General features: G+C 45.3%; 1 protein-coding gene across 1 annotated transcript in view; it reads right to left on the bottom strand.

The window, feature by feature from the left end:
* Nucleotides 1-21,176, bottom strand: part of Ide (Insulin degrading metalloproteinase) — a 316,112-nt gene that overhangs the window by 289,544 nt on the left and 5,392 nt on the right. Inside the window, exon 2 of the mRNA XM_065440616.1 lies at nucleotides 15,943-16,151. Within this exon, the coding sequence (XP_065296688.1) occupies nucleotides 15,943-16,151 (209 nt within the window). The remainder of the gene's footprint in view (nucleotides 1-15,942; nucleotides 16,152-21,176) is intronic.

Raw genomic sequence — 21,176 nt, 5'->3', positions numbered from 1 at the left:
TGCACTTCGCCCTTATCGTTTCTTCTGTTTTGGTGCCGCGTTTCACCCGTGCGCTTCACCATGTCTAGAAAGCGTAAAGCGTTATCGCTGAAAGAAAAACTCGACGTCCTAGCAAAAGTCGACGAAAATCCGCAGAAGAAACGTGTCGACCTGGCACGCGAACTTTGTTTGCCTGTCTCCACACTGAACACGATCGTCGGCAAGCGAGAAGAAATTCAGAAGAACATTCAAGTCTTCGGCGCCGGCGTGAAGCAAACAAGGGGCGCCCAGCATGGCAAGATGGAAGAGGTTCTTCTGGCATGGTTCAGGGAAGTAAGGGCGGTGGGCGTGAACGTGAACGGGACAGTTGTTCGCAAGAGAGCTGATGAGATAGCACTCTCGTTGGGCATCGAAGATTTTAAAGCTTCGGGCGGGTTGCTCCATCGTTTTAAAACACGGCATGGCCTGTCGTATAAAACCGTTTCCGGCGAAGGGAAGTCTGCCGACCAAGATAAGGGGTCTGTTCGATTCGCCTGCACCACTGTGAACCAGTTCACGGCGGTTCACGAGAAATTCAGAAACTGTGCAGCTCGATTCCGGAGGTGCAGGCCCAGCGAAACACTCGAAACGAATGCAAAGGTGCAGACGGGGTGTAGCCGTTATGCTATGTCAGACTAATGTGCATGGAGTGCGTAAGTTTAAGAGATCCTGAACTGCAGGTATGATCGGTTTCTGGGGCGTAAATACACACTACAGTTGCGTAGACACATCACACGTGTGTAAGCGGTCTTTTTACGGTGCTCGCACCCGTGTGCTGCGTCGTCTGCTGCGTCGCTGCTTCGCACCTGTATGCCTGCACCAAGTCGGCACCGACAGTGGAGCGGGTGCAGCAAAATCATGAACCAGCCCTGCACCTTTCCCGCACTTTTTGAAACGAACGTCATGGTTCTGCGGGCGCCATTGCTGCACCGCTGAAACGAATGGCAGGGTGCAGCACCTCGTGAACTGGTTCAAGTAGTGCAGGCGAAACGAACGTACCCCAGGTCTCCAACTGGCTTTCGACTCTGCCGGCGGTGATTGCTCAGTACCAGCCAAGGGACGTGTTCAACGCAGATGAAGCTGGGTTGTTCATCAATCTTCAGCCCGAGAAAAGTCTCAGCATAAAAGGTGAGACATGTCAAGGCGGAAAAAAAAGCAAAGAAAGAGTCACCGTATTGTTGTGCTGCAACGCTGATGGAACCGAGAAGCTCAAGCCTACTGTCATTGGCAAATACTGGAAGCCACGCTGCTTTTCGCGTAACCCACGCCTTCCTGTCATTTATAAAGCGAATAAGAAGGCATGGATGACCGGAGCCCTTTTCACAGAGTTCCTCACATTTCTGGATGCCCGGATGCGTGCCGCGAACCGTAGAATTCTTCTGGTTCTCGACAATTGTGCCGCGCACCCTGTCGATACTTCGTGGCTGCAAAACGTAGAAGTAATTTTCCTGCCGCCCAACTGCACCAGCCACTTGCAGCCCCTAGATGCAGGAATCATTAGAAACATGAAATTTCACTTTAGGAGCTTGTTGATCAGACGCTTTTTGGCCAAGATTGACCGGAAAGATGCCAGCTTGAAGGTGGATCTTCTTGATGCCATCCATTTTCTGGCGATGTCATGGGATCGCGTCAAACCTGACACCATCGCCAACTGCTTCAAGAAGTGTGGCTTTTTTTGTGCACCTGGCGATACTGAGGAAAATGGAGATGACGGAACAGAGATTGACATCCCGGACTGGGGTGACCTCAATGTCGACGCGTCTCCGGAAGAGTTTGTATCGGCGGACGACCAACTGGCGACATGTGAATTCCGCACCGTCCAAGACATCATTGCAGATGTTACCGCTGAAGAGGAGAGCGACGGCGCTGACAACCAAGATGCCGGAGATTGCAGCAGCGATCGTCGGCCATTAAATACTGACGGTGCTCTCGAAGCTTTGGACGGGCTTCGTGGCTTTGTCGCGTCTGCGGAGCTCAGCGAGGAAACTGCTACTCGTTTTTACGAGTTCCAGAAAAGCTTGCTGCAGGACCTCGAAAAGCAAAAAGTGCAGCGCAAAGTGACGGATTATTTTAAAGTGCTTTAATAAAAGCAAGTTCTGTGCCAAGTATGTACCGTATTTACTCGCATAATGATCGCACTCGCGTAATGATCGCACCCCTAAAATTTGTCGTCAAAATTCGATTTTTTTTATTTCCCGCGTAATGATCGCACCCCGAACTTGCCGCAGCGATATGTCGTGTGCTAAGTCTAGCGAATAATGATCGCGCTTACCACCTGTCGAATGCTGCGCGAACGACTCTTCAAGACAAGCCAAGCGGCCTGCACGCACTAAACATTCTTAAGTAGATGCCTCATTTCATTACTTTCATCACTTTCCGCACTTCCATGACAAAATGAGGTACAACCAAACTTGCCTTTATTATGGGTTGGCTTTATAATGGTTGATGTCAACAAAAACAATAAAGGCGCATTTCGATTCTTTTCATCTGCTTTTGCACTCGTGAGCACGCAACAAATCGCGCGCGGCAATGATAGTAGCCACGTTTACTCTGATACGTTAAAAGTGTACCCTATTCATACGCCGACGCTTGCAACACAGCTAAGATATTCGCCCACCCTTAGCGGAAAGTAGTGAAGACAGATGCCGCAGTTTCCGCAGCATGCCCGTCATGTGTTTCTGTCACTGGCAGCTAAGCGCGCCCACCTATTTCTGTCCCCTCAAAGTGGACATGGCTACGTTATTGCCGCAAACTTGCCGATATTAACGATATTATTCATCACTAATACGGAAGAAACTGTTTCAATGCACGTAATGTACTCACGAGAAGAAAAAAAAAAATCGCGTTCGGCGCGTTCGGCTCGCTCCGCTAGGCGCCATTTTTGTTTTGGTGTCCCGCACCCGCAATCTCGCATCCCGCAGCAAACGCGGACGAAAAAAAAAAATTTTTTTTTCCCGGGAAATTTAACCCGCGTAATGATCGCACCCCTGAATTTGCTTCAATTTTTTTGACAAAAAAAGTGCGATCATTATGCGAGTAAATACGGTATTATTCGCGATCTTTTGGAGTCCGTTTTGGATAATACGATTTTTGGATAATACGTTTTTATTTTCGGTGCCCGTGAGAATCGTATCAATGAGATTCCACTATAGCCAAATTTACAAGCTTTAAGGCCAAACAAAACATTCTTTTACTTTGCAGCCAGCTGAAACAACAGAACATATCAGTGAGCAAGGACTTCTCTCCCAGCACCCGTATCTCTAGAAAAAAAAACAAATAAATTTTGCTAAGAGCCAACCAGATTGCCCTGAGTTCAGATTGTGCTATAAAAGATTGTTCACGCATAACAAATGCTTTTAACTGCAGCCCTGATTTCGACCGCGTTCAAGAGGTGAATGCACATGGCTTTGAGGCCAGTCACCACGACACTACTGTGCCGCATGTTACACCTTAGGAAAGGCAGAGGGGCCGTGGCATATTATCGCAATCACAATCATCCAAAGTATCGGTACTCTTTACTGACGCCAGAAGTGTTCTTAATAAACGTAACACTTTCTCATCTGCGATAGATACATGCGGTGCAAATATAATCGCCTTAACTGAAACCTGGTTATCCACACATGCCCTGAACTCTGAGATATTTCGTGATACACACCACTTTACTGTTTACCACTGTGACTGCACCAAGTGTAGAGGAGGAGGCACGCTTCTTGCTGTTTCAAAAGACATACTATCATTACCTATCCAAGTTAACAGTGCTCTAAAAATAATGTGGGTCATATTAACCCTAGGTAACACTAAATTGATCCTTGGCATGTGTTATCGACCTTCTTCACCATCCACATTTATTAATGAACTGTATTACACTATGAACAGTACATGCTTGTTATCCTTCTCACCCTTTGTTTTTGATAGGAGATTTTAACTTTCCAAACAGTAATGTGGAATACCCTGCCATTACACCTTTCACCATTCTCGCAACAGGCTGATCACTTTCTTAATTTATGCTCTCGTTTTTTCCCTCGCGCAGTTAGTTACTCAGGCCACCAGGATTTCAAATAATGTAGCTAACACCCTCGACTTGGTACATACGACGCATGCTGACCTTGCATCTCATATCACATACTTACCAGGAATTAGTGACCACCTCTCGCTCAAGTGCATAATTAACACTTCTTTCCCTAAAAAGTCCAAACACCAAAAAACCATACACGACTATCAGAAAGCTAACTTCGTAGCAATAAACTATGAGCTGTCTCATTTCTAGCATGATTTTGTCAAAATTTCTGATGATTGCGCAGTTCAATCTAACTGCGATTTCTTTGCATGTATGGTTCACAGATTAACTGAGAAATACATCCCTAACCGCACAATAATTTCAAATGCGCAAGCGCCATGGTACTCCGGTCATCTAAAACACTTATCCAAGCCAAAAAAGTGCTTCTATCACTTAGTGAAATCATCCCTTAGCTTCACGCGTGGGCAACTTATAAATCCGCTCCAGATATCTGTATAGCAGCTCTAAAAACTGCTAAATACAGCTACTTATCTAGTACACTACCTGAAATACTAAAAACAAATCTTAAATAGTTTTGGCAAATAGTAAACCCAACAACTAACAATGCTATTTTATTAGAAGATTCATCTGAAAATGCTGTTTCCGAGAACATATGCACAACCATTTTCAACGATTCATTTACAAGTCAATTTTCGAATACGGGTAATGTTGAATTTCCTACTGCATACCAAGACGAATACTTACCAATGCATCCTGTGATCGTTGAGGTACATGGGATTAACAAGTTAATAGATAGTTCACCCTATCATTGGTCAACTGGCTATGACTGTATTAACAGTAAATTCCTTAACAGCACTAGCCTCTTTAGTTCCATGATACAAACAAAAATTTTCGACAATCCCTTAACTCATGTGAACTTCCAAAAGAATGGAAAATTGGGAAGGTGGTTCCAATCTATAAATCTGGCCCCAGAAAGTCACCTCTTAATTATCGACCCATATCCCTTACAAATAGTTGCTGTAAACTATTAGAGCATGTAGTTTTCATGAATCTGGCTAGCTTTCTAGAATCTAACTCATATTTGACTAACGTACAGCATGGTTTTTGAATATCATATTCCTGCAGAACGCAACTAGCATTGTTCACTCATCAACTGCATCACATCCTGGATCACTCATCCTGCACTGACTGTTTTCTTGGATTTTAGTAAAGCATTTGATAAAGTATGATGATAAGTGTTTGATGATGTGCATAGCATTCGCGCAACTCTCAAGGAGCCACTGATCACAACTGATCTCTACCTCGCATGCACGTGCAAGAGAGGAAAGCGGGGAGGTAGTGCGTCATCTTCCATCGTGCGAAGGCACCGGGGGTAGGTAGTTCTACGTCAGGGGCGGGCCCCATCTTGAAAGCCGTCTGCAACAGGAACAGAGTGTGCCGAGTGCTGATAGCTTTGCGTGCGCTGAGTTCAAGCCACTTTGTTCCCATTGGAATGAAAGGCAGCATGAAGATCAATTAGCTCGCTGCTGCTGCCGTGCTTCCTCGTTCCAGCGATTTGACAGCGAGTGTGCGTAGTCATCAAGGGAGATGTGTCCATGTTTGCTTGTGTGCGTGTGACACCATGCTTGTTAATAGTAAGTTAATGTTTAATAGTTTATAGGGCCAATACAGCTACTATCCTTACTTCATATAGCTGTCTACTAGTTAGCTATCACAATCGATGCTTCACCTTTCCGGCAATACTGTGACCTTATTGAATTCACGAAGGAACTTATTGAGAGCACAGCCAAAGCAATACTGTTAATTTGTAAATTTGCATTTCATCCCATGGAATCTACTCTAAAGCCCTGTTGTGGACAATACCCTGCTATGGATGAGTTCATATCATCAGTTGACGGCATAACGCAACTATCAGACTTTATAGACCACTCAAAGGCGACAGGACCTGATAGGATTACCCTGAGGACATTAAAAAAATTGTGCTCGCACAGTAGTGAAGCATTCCTATCTAAGTTACTATAACAAATCACGCCTAGACAGTAAACTTTTTGATGATTGGAAAGTAGCTAATGTTGAACCCATATTTAAGAGCAGTTCCAACAGTGGTGTCTTAAATTATAGAACTATTTCACTCACTCCTGTATGTTGCAAGCTACTTGAGGATATATTGTATTCGGCTTCATTTCATCATTCAATTATTTCCCTACCATGCCCATTGGGCATCATTAGCCCACTATCGATGGTTTGAAGCGCCGCTTTCAAGACCTTCTGTGCCGCTCACGGATGCACTGCGCCATGGGACATAAAGGGGGGAACTACGTATGTTTTTGTTTTCCAAGCAGTTCAATTTCTTGACATGAGGTGGTAATTGTTGAATGCGCTTTGAAGTTTCATGACTGTCTAAGTAGAAAGCAAAATGACTGCCTCCAGGAGCGGCACGCGCACTTCGATAGACGCAGGTCTCTCGATTATGTTGCGTCCGCGGCTGATTTTATCAACGGATCGAGCAGCAGCATGTCTGAGGATGTTGCCTTTCCATCAGACTGATTGAGAGTGACGATGGCATAAACCAGCCGGAAACATTGATGGCCACAGCCCAACACGCCCAACTGTATAGCTTGCAGCTAAATTTTTGCAGTGGAATACCTGTTCAATAACACTTTCAATTTTATTTGGAGATAGTGGCTATTAGACAGCAATACATTTTGTATATCTCAATTTTTTAAACATATATTTCTTTGCTGATACACATGTCTTTACAAACTTTGTCTATTTTATCCCACAATCTTGATTCTGAAAATTTGTACCTTTTTTATGGCATACATCTCGCTATCAAAACTTTTATGCGTGAAATGTGCATCAATTCTCATTTTTCTTTATGTATTACATAAAATATTGAGTGCAGTGGTTCCTTCAGAAAAAAACTGGCGTAACCTACAAAAGACACCTTGCTTAAATGATATTGCGCGACATAAAAACGACACGGACGTGAAAGAAGACGACACACCAAGCGCTCGGTGTGTCGTCTTCTTTCACGTCCGTGTCGTTTTTATGTCGCACAATATCATTTAAGCAATGGATTACCAACTTGCCCGGAATGCTGCTCTCAAAAAGACACCTATTTTCCCCAAGGCAGGGAAACTCAACTCCACTGAGTATCTAACCGAAAGTCAACATAACTTTAGAAAAAGCATTCTTGCACCATGCAACTACTTCAATTTTTTTCATGAAAATGTTTCCTGCCTTGATAACAGAAGTCAAATAGGTTGTCTATTTCTAGATTTCAGAAATGTGCATGACAGAGTGGGTCACTTACTCTTACTACAGAAACTTGCTAACATGAAATCTAACCCAACTGTTTTAAATTGGATCAAAGATTTTTTGATGTCTACAAAGCAAAGAATTGTTTTGAATGGAAGTTACCCGAATGATGTTGCTGTTGAGTCTGGTGTGTCACAGGGCTAACCATGTTAGGGCCACTCCTATTTTTTGGTTTCATTTAGACATCAGTTATGGTATCAAATCGCAGATATGATTATTTGCATATCACTGTGTGTTGTATGCATGGGTATGTGATGAGACATTGTTTTCAGCTGGTGACCAGCTTGAAGTGCATAGAAAAATGTTCTATAATAGCATGTTCCTGAACATAAATAAATGTGTACTAAATGTTAGCTTTGCAAGCAATATTAACAATATCAGACATAAGTACTTGTTAAGTGACCAAGAAATTAAAAACAATCCAACAGTCAAACAGCTGAGTGTTATGCTGTTGGAGGATGGCTCTTGGTCATAACATCTAAAAGTGATGGGCATGCCCTTGGTTCTTTGCAGTGAAGTTCAGAACAAGTAAGCATTGATATAAAAGAAGCAGCATATTAAACATATATTTTGCCAATTTTGGAGTATGCCTGCCTTGTGCAGGATCCATATTGTGAGGTGCATATTAATGCATCAGAAAAGATCCAGTCTGTCGCAAGATTTGTCCTGGTTATATCCAACCGCTTTCTAAGTTTAAAGTCAATGCAGAAAGAACTTGGTTGGATCCTTCAGTCTGAACGACTGAGCAGACTGCACCTTAATTTGTTTTATTAAATTTTTCATAATCATACGAGAAGCTGCTGAGCAGACTTTCTGAAGCCCCGCATTTTTTTCTTTGCGTAAAGGCTTAGGTTAGGTTGTATCTTTCCAGGATGGATCTTATTAACTATTTTTTTTTTTCAACTAATCATTGCCACTTAGAATTCATTACCTACAGATGTGGTGTAGTACAAGAATACGGACTTGCTTTACCGCAATTTGCCCCCACAATATTGCCTTATTGGCATTGCGAGTCATGAAGGAATAAAGAATAAATAAAGAACATAACGCTGTCAAAAAGCTTCGTACCAGAACCGCTGCAAAGCTGTCTGCAGGCTTGAGCTTATTGCACCCAGTTTGGCGACTGCCAATGGCATCACCGCCCAAGTTTACGCCAGTGAGCTAAGCAGTGCTACATAACAGACGCCAACTAACACACATGTGCAAAGGATGAGGTTGCTTGAACGATACTTGGAGCATCTTAGGCAGGCAACCCATCACATCTGCTTGCCACCCTGGCTACATGTTATCAATTTTCAAGCATAAGACAATTTGTGACATTGCTGTAGCTACATTGAGATTGGAAACCCCATCGAAACCGCCACAGCGCCAAGCGCAAGAGGGGCACCTCGTGGCTGCACTCAGTTATCGCCAGTGCGCAAGGAGGAAGTGTGGAAACATACACGCTTGCAGTCCCAGAGGGATCCGCATGCGCGCAGGCATCAGTCTCCACAACAGGGATGCGCCGCTAGAACACACGGAGGGCCATTTCACCACACGCTCGCACGCCCCACAATATTTTGTGGGCAAGTGTATATGCACCTGTGAAAGACCACTGCCATCAGACTTATTGCCATGTCCAGCATGTTCACGGAGCTGGCATTTTTAGGTGAAAGAAGTTCTCTGTAATGTGCAGGATTCACAGAGCCAAAGGCACATGATTATAAGATCACTGCCTTGCAGAAGAGATAGTTTCAGTGGACAGTATATTCAGTGGGACTAAGGATATCTCTCCTCTAAAATTTGAATGATTACAGAGTTGGAGGTTCAGGGAATCAAAATGGGATGTTGTGATGGCTTTGTAGAATTGTGGCGCACAAGCTCATTAAGTGGCCGTGTTCTAAACAGGGCTGAACTAGTGCATGCTCCTAAAAATTTTGCATAAGCAAGTGCAGTAAGAGCATATATGAACCAACGTGGAACAAGAAGATGCACGAACCTAGTCGCACACTCACAGCAACCAAAAAACTCAGTTGGAACCGTCAAGCCATGGCAGTCAGACCTAACAGTTAACAGATTTTGGTGGTAACCACTAGAGGTTGCATATCCAAAATAATAAGCTATACCACACGTACAGTTCTTCTTGATGTGTTCAATACTGCCGCTGTACACAAAGTATAAGAACACCAAAAATTAGGACTACCTATGGTCAGCAGCATATTCTGCACCAAGGGTGCGATCGGAGATGGTTGTTCGGCGCGTTCGTTCGGTTACCGGCGCGCGCGATTGGCGTACTCCGCGCCGACGTCGCCTGCCGCAGGGCGCCGCCCCGTTTTTGGTGACGTCAAAATGACGACACGGTACTGTCAATCATCCGCCCACCGAGCATTTCGTCCGAACGCGACGGGAGTTGAGAAGTTTGGAGCGATCATACGGCTTCGCATGGCGCGTCTGGTGGATTGGATTGGATCCAGCAGGCGGCCTTTTCGGCTGCGGAATGGCACGAATGGCACGTTTGAATCCGATCCATAGTTTAATTCTAGAAAATGGCGCTTCTGTTGGAAACTTCGGTTGTTTCGCTGGCGTGTCTAGAGGAAGGAGGAGAGTGGGTGGGGGTGCGAAACGCGTTTGAATTCCGGCGTTGTTTTTGTTTCTCGAAACAAATAATTCGTTGGTTGTACAGAGAAATCTACAACATCATCGGTGCCAGCGAGCCACTGGGATGTTGTGGCTGCCTCTTGAAAAGTGCGCCACTCTTCCCGTCGTTTTTTTTTTTTTTTTCCTTCTCGCTGTGCGTCGAGACCACCTAGGGACGACGCAAAGAAACTAATAGTTATAAATTGCAGTAGTCATATGTACTGCTATTTGAAAACGTGTTTGGGCTTGAGAAGAAAAAATACGTTTTTTTAGACAAAGATTTCATTCAATTGGAAGACGAGAAACATTTGGCTTTGTAGTATAATGTTTGCAAGCAGACGACAAAAGATGGAGGTAAACTTCCGGGGAGGTGACCGCTTCCTGATTGGCTGCTCTCTCCGCCCCGCTGTCACAAATTTTGCATACTGCAACTTTGTGACGTTGCAGCAACTGAACAGAACGCGTATCGAACAAAATATCTCCGATCGCGCCCCAAATACCCAGTCTGCTTAATAAACTTGACAACATTTTAGACCTAAAAAAACAAATTTCCAGAAATAGGTTTAAACAAATTCTTCTAGAAAACTGCATTGAATATGTTTAAGTACTGTTTAAGTGTTGATTATAACTTCCATGTGTATTGACCTTTTATCTTGCTCAATGTTCACTGGGTGCTTTATTTCTGAGCGCACATTACCGTATTTATTTTTGTTGCTGCCTGTCACAATATTTGTATGTCGATTTGCTTGTTTTCTTTACTCTGTGATATTTCTTGTTTTATATATATATATATATATATATATATATATATATATATAGAGAGAGAGAGAGAGAGAGAGAGAGAGAGAGAGAGAGAACGACAATTTAGATTGTTAAATGATTATCTTATGTTATATATCGTATATTGTTGCTGTTTGTCTACTTGTATTATGACTGCATGCTAAACTGTATCTCGGAGCAAAAGCCTCTGTCAGGCTGTATAGCCTTTTGCTTTGAAATCTGTTGATGTGCAGAAAGAAAAAAATCAATAAAGCAAACAAACAAACAAAACAAACAAGCAAGAGGTGCTCTCCAACGTGAAATAGGTCTACTGACCCTTACAAGTGACATATAGGCATGGAGGAAAGTAGTTTTCTTTCCTTCCTCCACACTTCTAGGCAAAGAAAGCTTTGTGTTGGTGCTAATTGTAAACAACTTTTAAGGAATAAGTTAATGCAAAGTTTTGAACTTAATTTTAGCTATTACAGCTCTCATTTCCCATCCAATGTTAATGTTACTTTGATACAATCATGCGCACAATGGACATGACTCACCGCGGTGGTGTAGTGGTTTTGGTCTTGCACTGCTAAGCCCGAGGGCGCGGGATCAAATCCCAGCCACAGCAGCCACATTTCGATGGCCATGAAATGCAAGAATGCCTGTGTACCATGCATTGGGTGCACGTTAAAGAATCCCAGGTGGTCAAAAATCCATGACTATGGCGTGCCTCATAATCGTATCGTGGTTTCTCACGTATTCTCACGTATCCGATACAGTTACGGATGTACCCTTCTTGGCCCTTTGAGGAAATACATCGACCACTCTACGAAGATTGTCCGCCATGAATGCCACTTGCGTTTCAACTACAAGTGCCTGGACAGCAACGTTGTTCCCAAAAGCCTGCACTGCCGGACACTGGTCAACACGCCCTACGGACGCAAGCTTGCAAGAGACTTCAGCCGGAATTGCTTAAAGGCCCGTATCCAGGAAAACAAGCAGCAAATTAAACAGGCACGACGTCAAATCTGCAAATTTGAGGCTTGTCTTCGCGCAAAACTGCACGTTGCTGACTTCAGTGAGGTCCTGGTAGCAAGAGCGAAGGCAGAACTCCTCGAAAGGGAAAAGTACACGCATGCCCACAACAAGAAACTGACTACCCTGATCCCCAGTCTACCGCAAGGAAAGTTTGAGGCCACAAGTGTGCACAACCTTTCTGAAAAACGGCTGTCGCAAGACCAAGTGAGTGTTTTGTCGAAAGGGATGAACTTTGCTATCGCACCGCGGTTTATTCCGAAACGTGATATTATAGTAGAAACGGAAGAATGTTTCCGCCACATGAAAGATACTGCAGCTGTATGCCTTGCTCGTGGCCGCATTGTGAACATTTTGGCAAATGCCCAGACGCCTCAGTTTAATTTAACCACTAAGGAGCGCGCAGCGCTTCATGACTTGAAGTCTGACGCATCGGTCGTGGTCCTCGAAGCTGATAAGGGCGGAGGTATTGTAATAATGAACCGCAAGGACTACGATAGAAAAATGCAACTGCTTTTGGATGATCCTCTGCACTTTCAGAAGTTACAGCACGACCCCACTTCCACTTGCGAAAGGCAGTTGGTCGACTATTTGCGCAGCTTGAAATCGAAAGGAAGGGTCGACCAGTCGCTGTACCGTCGACTCTTTTCGTCTGACGGAGCAACGCCGAGAGCCTACGGGTTGCCAAAAGTTCACAAAGACGGCTGCCCCCTACGCCCTATTGTTTCTTTTGTTGGGTCGCCGACATACAACTTGTCTAAGCTTCTGGTTGAAATTTTAAAGCCGCTTGCGGAAGGGAGCACGTTCACGGTCAAGAATTCTAAAGAGTTTGTTACCGCAGTACGCCAGCAGCAGCTTCGGGACGACGATGTTATGGTATCCTACGATGTAGTGTCCTTGTTCACGAATGTGCCGATAGCATTGGCTACGGATATTATTGAGAAACGCCTGCAGGAGGACTGTACGTTAGAAAGCCGTACTTCCCTGACTGTTGACGACATCATGATTCTGCTTAGGTTCTGCTTGAAGCAAACATATTTCTCGTTTGCCGGTACCATATATCACCAGATAGAAGGCGTCCCGATGGGTAGTCCTGTTTCTGTAATCGCGGCTGATCTGTTAATGCAACACGTGGAAACGGCTGTGATGACGTCCTTACCCTTCCCTGTCAAAATGTACTGCCGCTATGTAGATGACACCTTTGTGATTGTCGAAAAGAAAAACCTGCGTGCCATGCATGAGGCGCTTAATGCCGTCCATCAAGCCATTCAATTTACATGTGAGACGGTGTCAAGGATTGATGGTGGGGTTAATTGCACTCTCCGAACCGGAGGGGATGGGGCGACAACAAACCCACCCCGCGTGCGTTTAGGGAAGGTTCGACTGCTGACCGGCGATAAGGTCCACGCCTGATCGACCGTGAACCAGAGGCATGAGACGGGAGGCGACGTGTACAACACACACTCAATTTAATAAAGTGGAATCATGCGCGAGACATAAGGAAAGGAAAAGAACAGATAACTTCCAGTAGTGGGTCCTAGCTCGCGGAGAGCGTGCGGGTCACACAGCACACGCCCTGACGCCACTCGCGCGACACTAAGCCCACCATGTGGGAACCATTAACACTCGCGAAATACAATAAAATCCGCGACACAAATGAAAAATACACGCGACAATAAATACGGCAAACACTACACTAACAGAACATACAATAATTAACACTCGATGGCTAAACAAATGAAAGATTAAACGCGATTGGAAAAGAGTCCGGCGGAAAGTTTGAGAGCGGCCCGGAACACGAGGCTTATCTGGGGCGTGCTTGCCGAGGTCCCGATCTGAAGAGTGTCGGGCTGCTGCAACCTCGCTGCCGAAGATCCTGACGAACTTGCACCGTCTGTCGCTCGACCGACGAAGACTTCGGCCTGGAGATCTCAGCCTGCCGACCACATCTTCAGCTGTTCCCCGGTGCACGACCCCACTCCTTCGTTCCCCAAGCTGCTCTGCTGGCTTCCCGAGGCGCTTCGTCCCTCCGTCGCGCCCCGGCGACTCCACGTGATCAACCCGTCGGGCGGGTTCGGGGACAATGGGAGGCGCCCTCCCTCCGCCGTTCAAGCGGCGTTGCGGCTGTGGTGGCAATGTCGGCCCACTTGAGAGGAGCGCGGGCATGCAACTCTGTGACAGACGGAGAACAGTGGCAGCCTAGCCTTTCTAGACGTGCTGGTACAACGGAGCGAAGGAGGTTCGGTGGAGACAGCTGTATATCGCAAATCTTGCGATAGCGGGAGTGTGCTGAGTTTTGACTCTCACCACCCTATAGAACACAAACATGCCGTGGTACGCACTCTCCTGTCTCGTTGCGATGCGCTCTCGTCAACACAAACTTTGAGGGAGCAAGAATTAACGAATGTGGCCACCCTGAGCACTTTGTCAATGATACGCAGCGCCGCATGCAAAAACCTTGTGAGAGCAAGGCCGAAAGGCCAGCTTCCTTTGTGTGCATTCCGTATGTCCGCAGTGTATCAGAAGCAGTGCGCAGGGCTTTACCGCCTTTAGGTGTTCGAACTGTGTTTAAACCCTCGTACACGTTGGGAAACGTGTTCCCAAAGCCAAAGGACCGCACACCTCCGGACGAACAAAGTGGTGTCGTCTACAAGGTCAACTGCTCCGACTGTGATGCCAGCTACATTGGCGAGACAGGGCGGCGACGTCGCACCCGTATCAAGGAACATCTAAGAGATGCTACGAAAGCCACCCATGCTACACGTACCAAGACAGAATTCATTGATCATTGTTTATCAAAGGGACACATGTTCGATTTTAACAATGTAACCACACTAGCACGGGAACACCGATGGGGCCCAAGAAAGTTCGTAGAATCATGGTTCATCCGTCGTAATCAATCTTCATGTAACTCTAACCGTGGCCCCCTGCCGGATGTTTACGGCAGTTTCATAGATAAATAGGATGTATTTCTCATTTGTTGCCATTGTGTACTGACGATGCCACCCGCATAGGTGGCGAAACGTCTATGTTTTTGTTATTTGTCGTTAAGTAAAGCCAGTGAAAACAACACTTTGAAGCATGAGTTCCCCTGGCTTTTGGAACATTTTCTCACGTATCGTGGTTTTGGCACACAAAACTGCAGAATTTAATGTTAATTAACGAGCACAACAATCCTGTTAGAAGTGGTTGTTATATCAGTAGTTCGTTACATTGAGACTTGTGGACTATATCTGTATCGGAGCAATCACTGTAAGATACAATGAAAATGGTCGTTATATCTAAGCTGACTTCAATGGGTAGATTCTCAAATTTGTAAAATTATGAAAACATGGTCGTTATAACCAATTGGATAGACTGTTATACTATGCGGAAGTGTTATAAGTGGGCTGGACAGTATTATATTGTGTTGTTTAATGCTCATCAGCACTGTGCCATTTAAATACATAAAGAATGAAGAGTTTTTTGTCATATCCATGTGTTCATGTGCAGGCTCTATTATTATTAACAGACAACTGCCATTTTGTAAACCAGCCATCAATATTAGATAGTGACCCAAAGGGTACCATGGCTCTTCTAGATAGTGATACCATACAAAAGATTTGGTTGCCTGCAAAAAAAAGTTTGATACTATTACATTTATCCTAGGTTTTATCCTAGAAGTAAAGAGTACTTGAGTGAAGCCTGTTCCACAAGGCGCATACTGGCCGCACAAAGAGAACCCCACAGGAGGCAGTGCATGTGCTCAAGCTGATGAACTGAGCACACACGCTTTTTTGTCACGGCACATTGTCCCCTCCCTTCTCGGCAATCACCTACACCCCTCTTTACTACCTCGCATACAAAAACAACCGCCCGTTACTAGATGCCACGAGAGCAAGATAGAAATGTCTACACATTAACGTTCTGACGAATTCGTGTGGCATGGTGTTCCATCAGGACAGCGGCGCAAGCGCTCATGAAAACGGCTGATTAGCAGCGATATCACAAATAAGCACCAACACAGAGAATGACAGGGTAGGCATTCTTTTCTGCTGAAAGACATACACTTGTACTGGGATCAAAAACATATTTTGAGGCCAACAGGCAGCTGCAAAAAATCTTGATTTTGAAGAAAGTAAATTTTAACAATAAAGAGAAATGCGTTCACCATAAGACCATAAAGAAGCACCACTAACCCACTTGGACATTCAGTGCAGCAGCAGACTTGTCAGTGGTCGGATCGCTGATCAGCAGCACTTTCAAGCCATTGCTAAGCTCAAGGCCTTGGTAGAGGTTCTTGTCCGATTCAGACTGTGTAATATGGTCATACACACGAGCTCCATGGTCAGCAACAACGGATGGCATCATGAAGGTTTTTGACGAGGCTCTTCTTATGGGCAAAAACCTGGAAAGATACCAGACACTGTTTTCACAAGTATAATCAATTGCAGCAGCATTTTGATAAATGGAAATCACTCAAATGGAACAACAGCCGCTAAATTGATTGATCTTGTGTTTGGGTAATGCAAAAAAAAACCTTCTACTAATCAGAAGCAAAATTTTCACAATTCTCTGTAAACAGAACCACAGAAGCAAGCTCTAAAGAATTTTTTTAGAGAGAGGCAGGATCTGAAATACATTTTTTGCAACCTGTCTTCTATCCAGAAAGCCATCCTTAACCCTTCCAGTGTTGGGTATTTTAGGGGGTTATGCACCCCAAGCACTGGGTTTTGTTCTCAGATATAAAACAAACACACTGGTTCATTTTTGGTTTTGCAGAAATGAAAAAGTGACACGTATAATGGCAAATGCTTTCTTGGTGTGGTCATCACATTCCTATCTGACAAAAGGAATGTCAAAAGGAAGACGGCAGGACAGAAACGTGGAAACATCCTGTTACACGAGTGATGCTGAAAGGATAAAAAATTGTGGCAGAACCCATCTCATGATGACTGTCAATGGTATTGCGTTAGCACTGAATCAATATAACGACCCACCATATTTCTACTATCAAAATGAACAAGAAGAAAGGGGGTTAACCGAAGGGCCCGATTTTTATTAGTGATATCATAAGAAGCCAACAAACAGACACCAAGGACAACATAGGGGAAATTACTTGTGCTTAAGAAATGAAATAAAGTAACGATAAAGGAATGAAAATTAAAGTGGATGGAAAAACAACTTGCCGCAGGTGGGAACCGAACCCTCAACCTTCGCATTTCGCGTGCGATGCTCATTTCGCGTGCTATGCTCATTTCGCGCGAAATGCGAAGGTTGTAGGTTCGGTACCCACCTGCGGCAAGTTGTTTTTCCATCCACTTTAATTTCCATTACTTTACTTTATCGTTACTTTATTTCATTTATTAAGCACAAGTAATTTCCCCTATGTTGTCCTTGGTGTCAGTGTTTGTTGGCTTCTTATGATATCACTAATAAAAATCAGGCCCCTCGGTTAACCCCCTTTCTTCTCGTTCATTACATAACGAGGGTCTCGAATCCGGCAACATAGATGCCTTCAGGTAGCATATGTGGGTTTATTGACCAGTTGCCTTCACCCTAAAGGATCACGTTCTCGTGACGCCTGCAGCAAAAAAGACGTTCCACGTCCACCGCCAAGGTCTGTGAGTGGTGGCGCTGGCTAACACTCCCAGGGTTTGTGGGGATGCGCGACCCTCGCGCCTCCCCTTATGTTTTTCCCGCATAGCGCGTCTCCTGTAGTGTGGCTTCGCCGCACACGCGGCGGTCCGAGTGGTACAGGCGCAGTGCGAGATGGCGCTAGTGTTGCGCGGCCGCGAGGTTACTTGGGCGCCGAAAGGAAGGCGCTTGTCCTCTTGGCTTAGAGACAGCAAACGGGCTGCAGCAACGCTCTTCCCCGGCGGGTCGCCGAAGCAGCGCAGACATCCCGCGCGCGCGGCGACCGATGCATCTGCGAGACCGCCTCGCGTGGCCGCCTTCGAACGCGCCACGATTCGCGTGACTATACACGCGAACGACCCGGCGTTGGGATCCAGCATGGGGCGAACATATTCGCTCGCTTCCGGTCGCGGTGAGTCGGACTTCTAGATTTGTCGCGCGCCCATCGGCATGTTTTGTGGATAGCAACTCGGCTAGCAGGCATTGATGTATGAAAGGTGCAATAAATGCCCTTGTGATTTTTTGCACTACTGTGTTGTCGTTCCTTTGTCCCAAGAGTACGGTGTGAGATATCCCACATCAGACCCCACAGGTTCTACTAGGACACACAAATACCCAAGAAAGTGGATGGGAAAACGACGCCGCGGTAGCTCAATTGGTAGAGCATCGCACGCGAAATGCGAAGGTTGTGGGTTCAGTTCCCACCTGCGGCAAGTTGTTTTTCCATCCACTTTAATTTCCATTACTTTATCGTTACTTTATTTCATTTATTAAGCACAAGTAATTTCCCCTATGTTGTCCTTGGTGTCAGTGTTTGTTGGCTTCTTATGATATTACTATCAAAATGAGTTATGTATGAAGCAGTATAGCGGCACTGCTCTTTCGTGCTTCCCTAAGAACATTCAGCACCATCTAGCATTGCCACCACAAAGCCTGCGCATGGCCTGCGAAATGCATGGAATGCCGATGCGTGCGAATGCCAAGAAACATGTCATGCAGCAACCAGACTCTTCTTTGTTTCTTTTTGGATGCTCTGTCCCATCTAGTGGCATGGCCGTGAAGTCCACCAGGGACCCATGAAACTAGAAGCATGGCTCCAGCTAGGCACGTATCCAGGGGGGGGCCCGGGGGGGCCCACCCCCCCCCGAAATCAAGTGGCATACCCCCCCCCCCCCTTCCCCACCCACGCCACCACCTCTCACACATTCCTAAAGCGCCGCCAGATCAATGTTGAGACTTCGCAGCTGTTCATCGGTCAGCATTATGAAGCCTTTTTCACTCCTTTTAGCTGGCGGTAGTTATTGCCATCTCTTGTAATGTGAAGGACAGTTTTCTAGTAGATCCCGCACCCGCGCGATTAACGCGAGATGCGTTCAGTTGTCACCATTTATTCAACCGTCACGCGCATAGCTGTTGCTTTTGTTAGTTCAACCTTTTTTGTTTAGGCTGATCCTGGGACCAGGAGAGGGATACGGCTGTTACTCAGCTGGTCTGCACTCTCATAAAACGAGTTGCGGCCGGAGAAAACGCCAATTGCGTTTAACTCATCCCTTTGCTTCATTATTTCCTTGAGTTACGGCTCGCCGCGACGCTGGCAGATGTCCGGAACCATATACACGTGATATGGGTTAGATAAGGTGGGAAATAAAATAATGTGAAAGAGCGTCCATCATGGAACCCTGCAATAACCCTTAAACCCATAAGCAAGATGACTGTCGCCCGTTACCTCGTCTGTTTTTTCCTAACTGTATAGCACTTTTCGTGCAAGATTGGCAACTGGAAACAAAAATCGCAAGGAGTTGAGAAATTAAGCGATCTACTAAGGGAGAGAGCCAAGGCAACAACCAAACTGCAAGCTGTTAAGAATGGCGAGCTGCAAGGCAAAATTGCCACCCAATTACGACAAGGGGGCAAGACGCGCATTCCGCCCTCTCCGTCGCTACAGCTAGGAGGCGTTCGAAGAAGCGGGCATTGTGCTCAAAAACCGCTTCCATCTACCAGCCCCATCACCATTGTGACGGAACGAGCTCGTTGGGCGAACAATGGTTCCGGAGTTCCCCAACGCGGACCTGATCTGACACGCATGGACAAGCTGCCGCGGGAAAGCCGTATTTTGGTGCTTCTCATGCCTCGGCGTGACGCAAGACAGCGAGCTATCCAGGATTGGCACCGATACTTCCCGGAACGGCACCCCTCCAACGTCGGCGTCAGGCTTCGGAATGTGTGTGCCTTTGTGTATGTAAACTGATCTGCGGAGCAGCGGCGAGTTGGTGATGAGTAAACGAACAGTCGCCGCCTCGTATGGCCGGTGGACCGAGTGTATAAAAACTGTTGTTGTGCAAATGCTGGACACACTTCTCTTGAGCAGTCATGTTAGACTGAGACACTTCTCTCATGCAGTCATGTTGGACTGACACTCTTCTTTTTCTAGCAGTCATGTTAGACTGATTTAATTTCTGTAAATAAACCCATATTCCTCGTTCTCGATGAGAAGCAGTTCTTCACTTCATCAACGACCTCAGCGTAAATAAGTTGGACGACTGCATGGGCCAGCTACCTCCGAATTCATGCCGTACTCCAATCTTGGCAAAGGACTACGAGCGATAGGATTGAGCCCCCAATCCTGACAAAGCAAAAGCGAATAATAAAAAAGTTAACCGTTGTTTATGAGAATATGTAAGGATCAACATCTTTTTATTTAAAAAGGAAGTAGAGAAAAAACGCCGACGGAAGTGGAGAACAATTGTTTTGAATGACGCTTCTACAGTTATCGGTCGAACCGCCTCACGTAGCCACTTCTCTGCTGTGCTTTTTTTCTAACCTTTCGCCGTAAGCGCAGTACGTCTAGAATCGCAGAGTCCTGCGCTCTACACGGTTGTATGGGACTGGCGGCCGCACAGCGTTACGCAATTCGCGGAACTGTCAAAACTGATGAACAAGGCGAAAATAACTGATATTCGAAACTATAACATGAGAAAGACAGAAGAAGCCGTAAAAAATGAACGCAGCCTGAAATCAGTAAAAAAGAAACCTGGCATAGGACAAACCATGATGTATGCACTAAAAGATAAGAAGGATAATATCATCAGCATTCTCGAAGATATAGTAAAAGCAGTGGAAAACTTCTAAGCTGACCTGTATACAGTACCCAGAGGAGACACGATAGTTCACTTAGAAACAGTAATGAACAGGATACAGAAACTCTCCTATAACTAGCGATGAGGTCAGAAGGGCCTTGCAAGACATGAAACGATGAAGAGCGGGAGGATAAGGTGGGATAACAGTCGAGTTAATCAAAGATGGAGGAGACATAATGCTTGGAAAACTGGCGGCTCTTTGTACGAAGTGTCTATCGACTGCAAGGGTCCCAGAAAACTGGAAGAATGCAGACATTATACTACTATATACTACTTACTGTTATACTTACTGTTATACTTACTATTATACTTACTGTTATACTACTATTATACTACTTGCTGGATCTGCATAATTCACACGTCTCACGTGTCTGTTTGCATGGAATTGCAACATTTAAAGAATGCTTTGCATAATGTTGATTCTAACAAGCATGTTGGATCTGCTATAATCTTTTTTCTAATTTGTAGAGACTCTGTACACGCATAATTTCACTAAATTTCTGCATAGTCACATCATATCACGCTGTGCCCTTACTAGTGATGCTTTTAACATCACTGTAGTACATGCTACCATATTTGGTCACATTATGATGTGTCCATTCCTTGCATCAGCCAGTACCCGCAACAGTTGCTCAGTGGCAATGGTGTCGGGCTGCTAA

Source organism: Dermacentor albipictus, chromosome 1, assembly GCF_038994185.2.
Source record: "Dermacentor albipictus isolate Rhodes 1998 colony chromosome 1, USDA_Dalb.pri_finalv2, whole genome shotgun sequence".
Taxonomy (NCBI): Eukaryota; Metazoa; Arthropoda; class Arachnida; order Ixodida; family Ixodidae; genus Dermacentor; species Dermacentor albipictus.
Note: the sequence above shows the minus strand (reverse complement) of the source record. Positions and strands in the feature narration are given on the sequence as shown.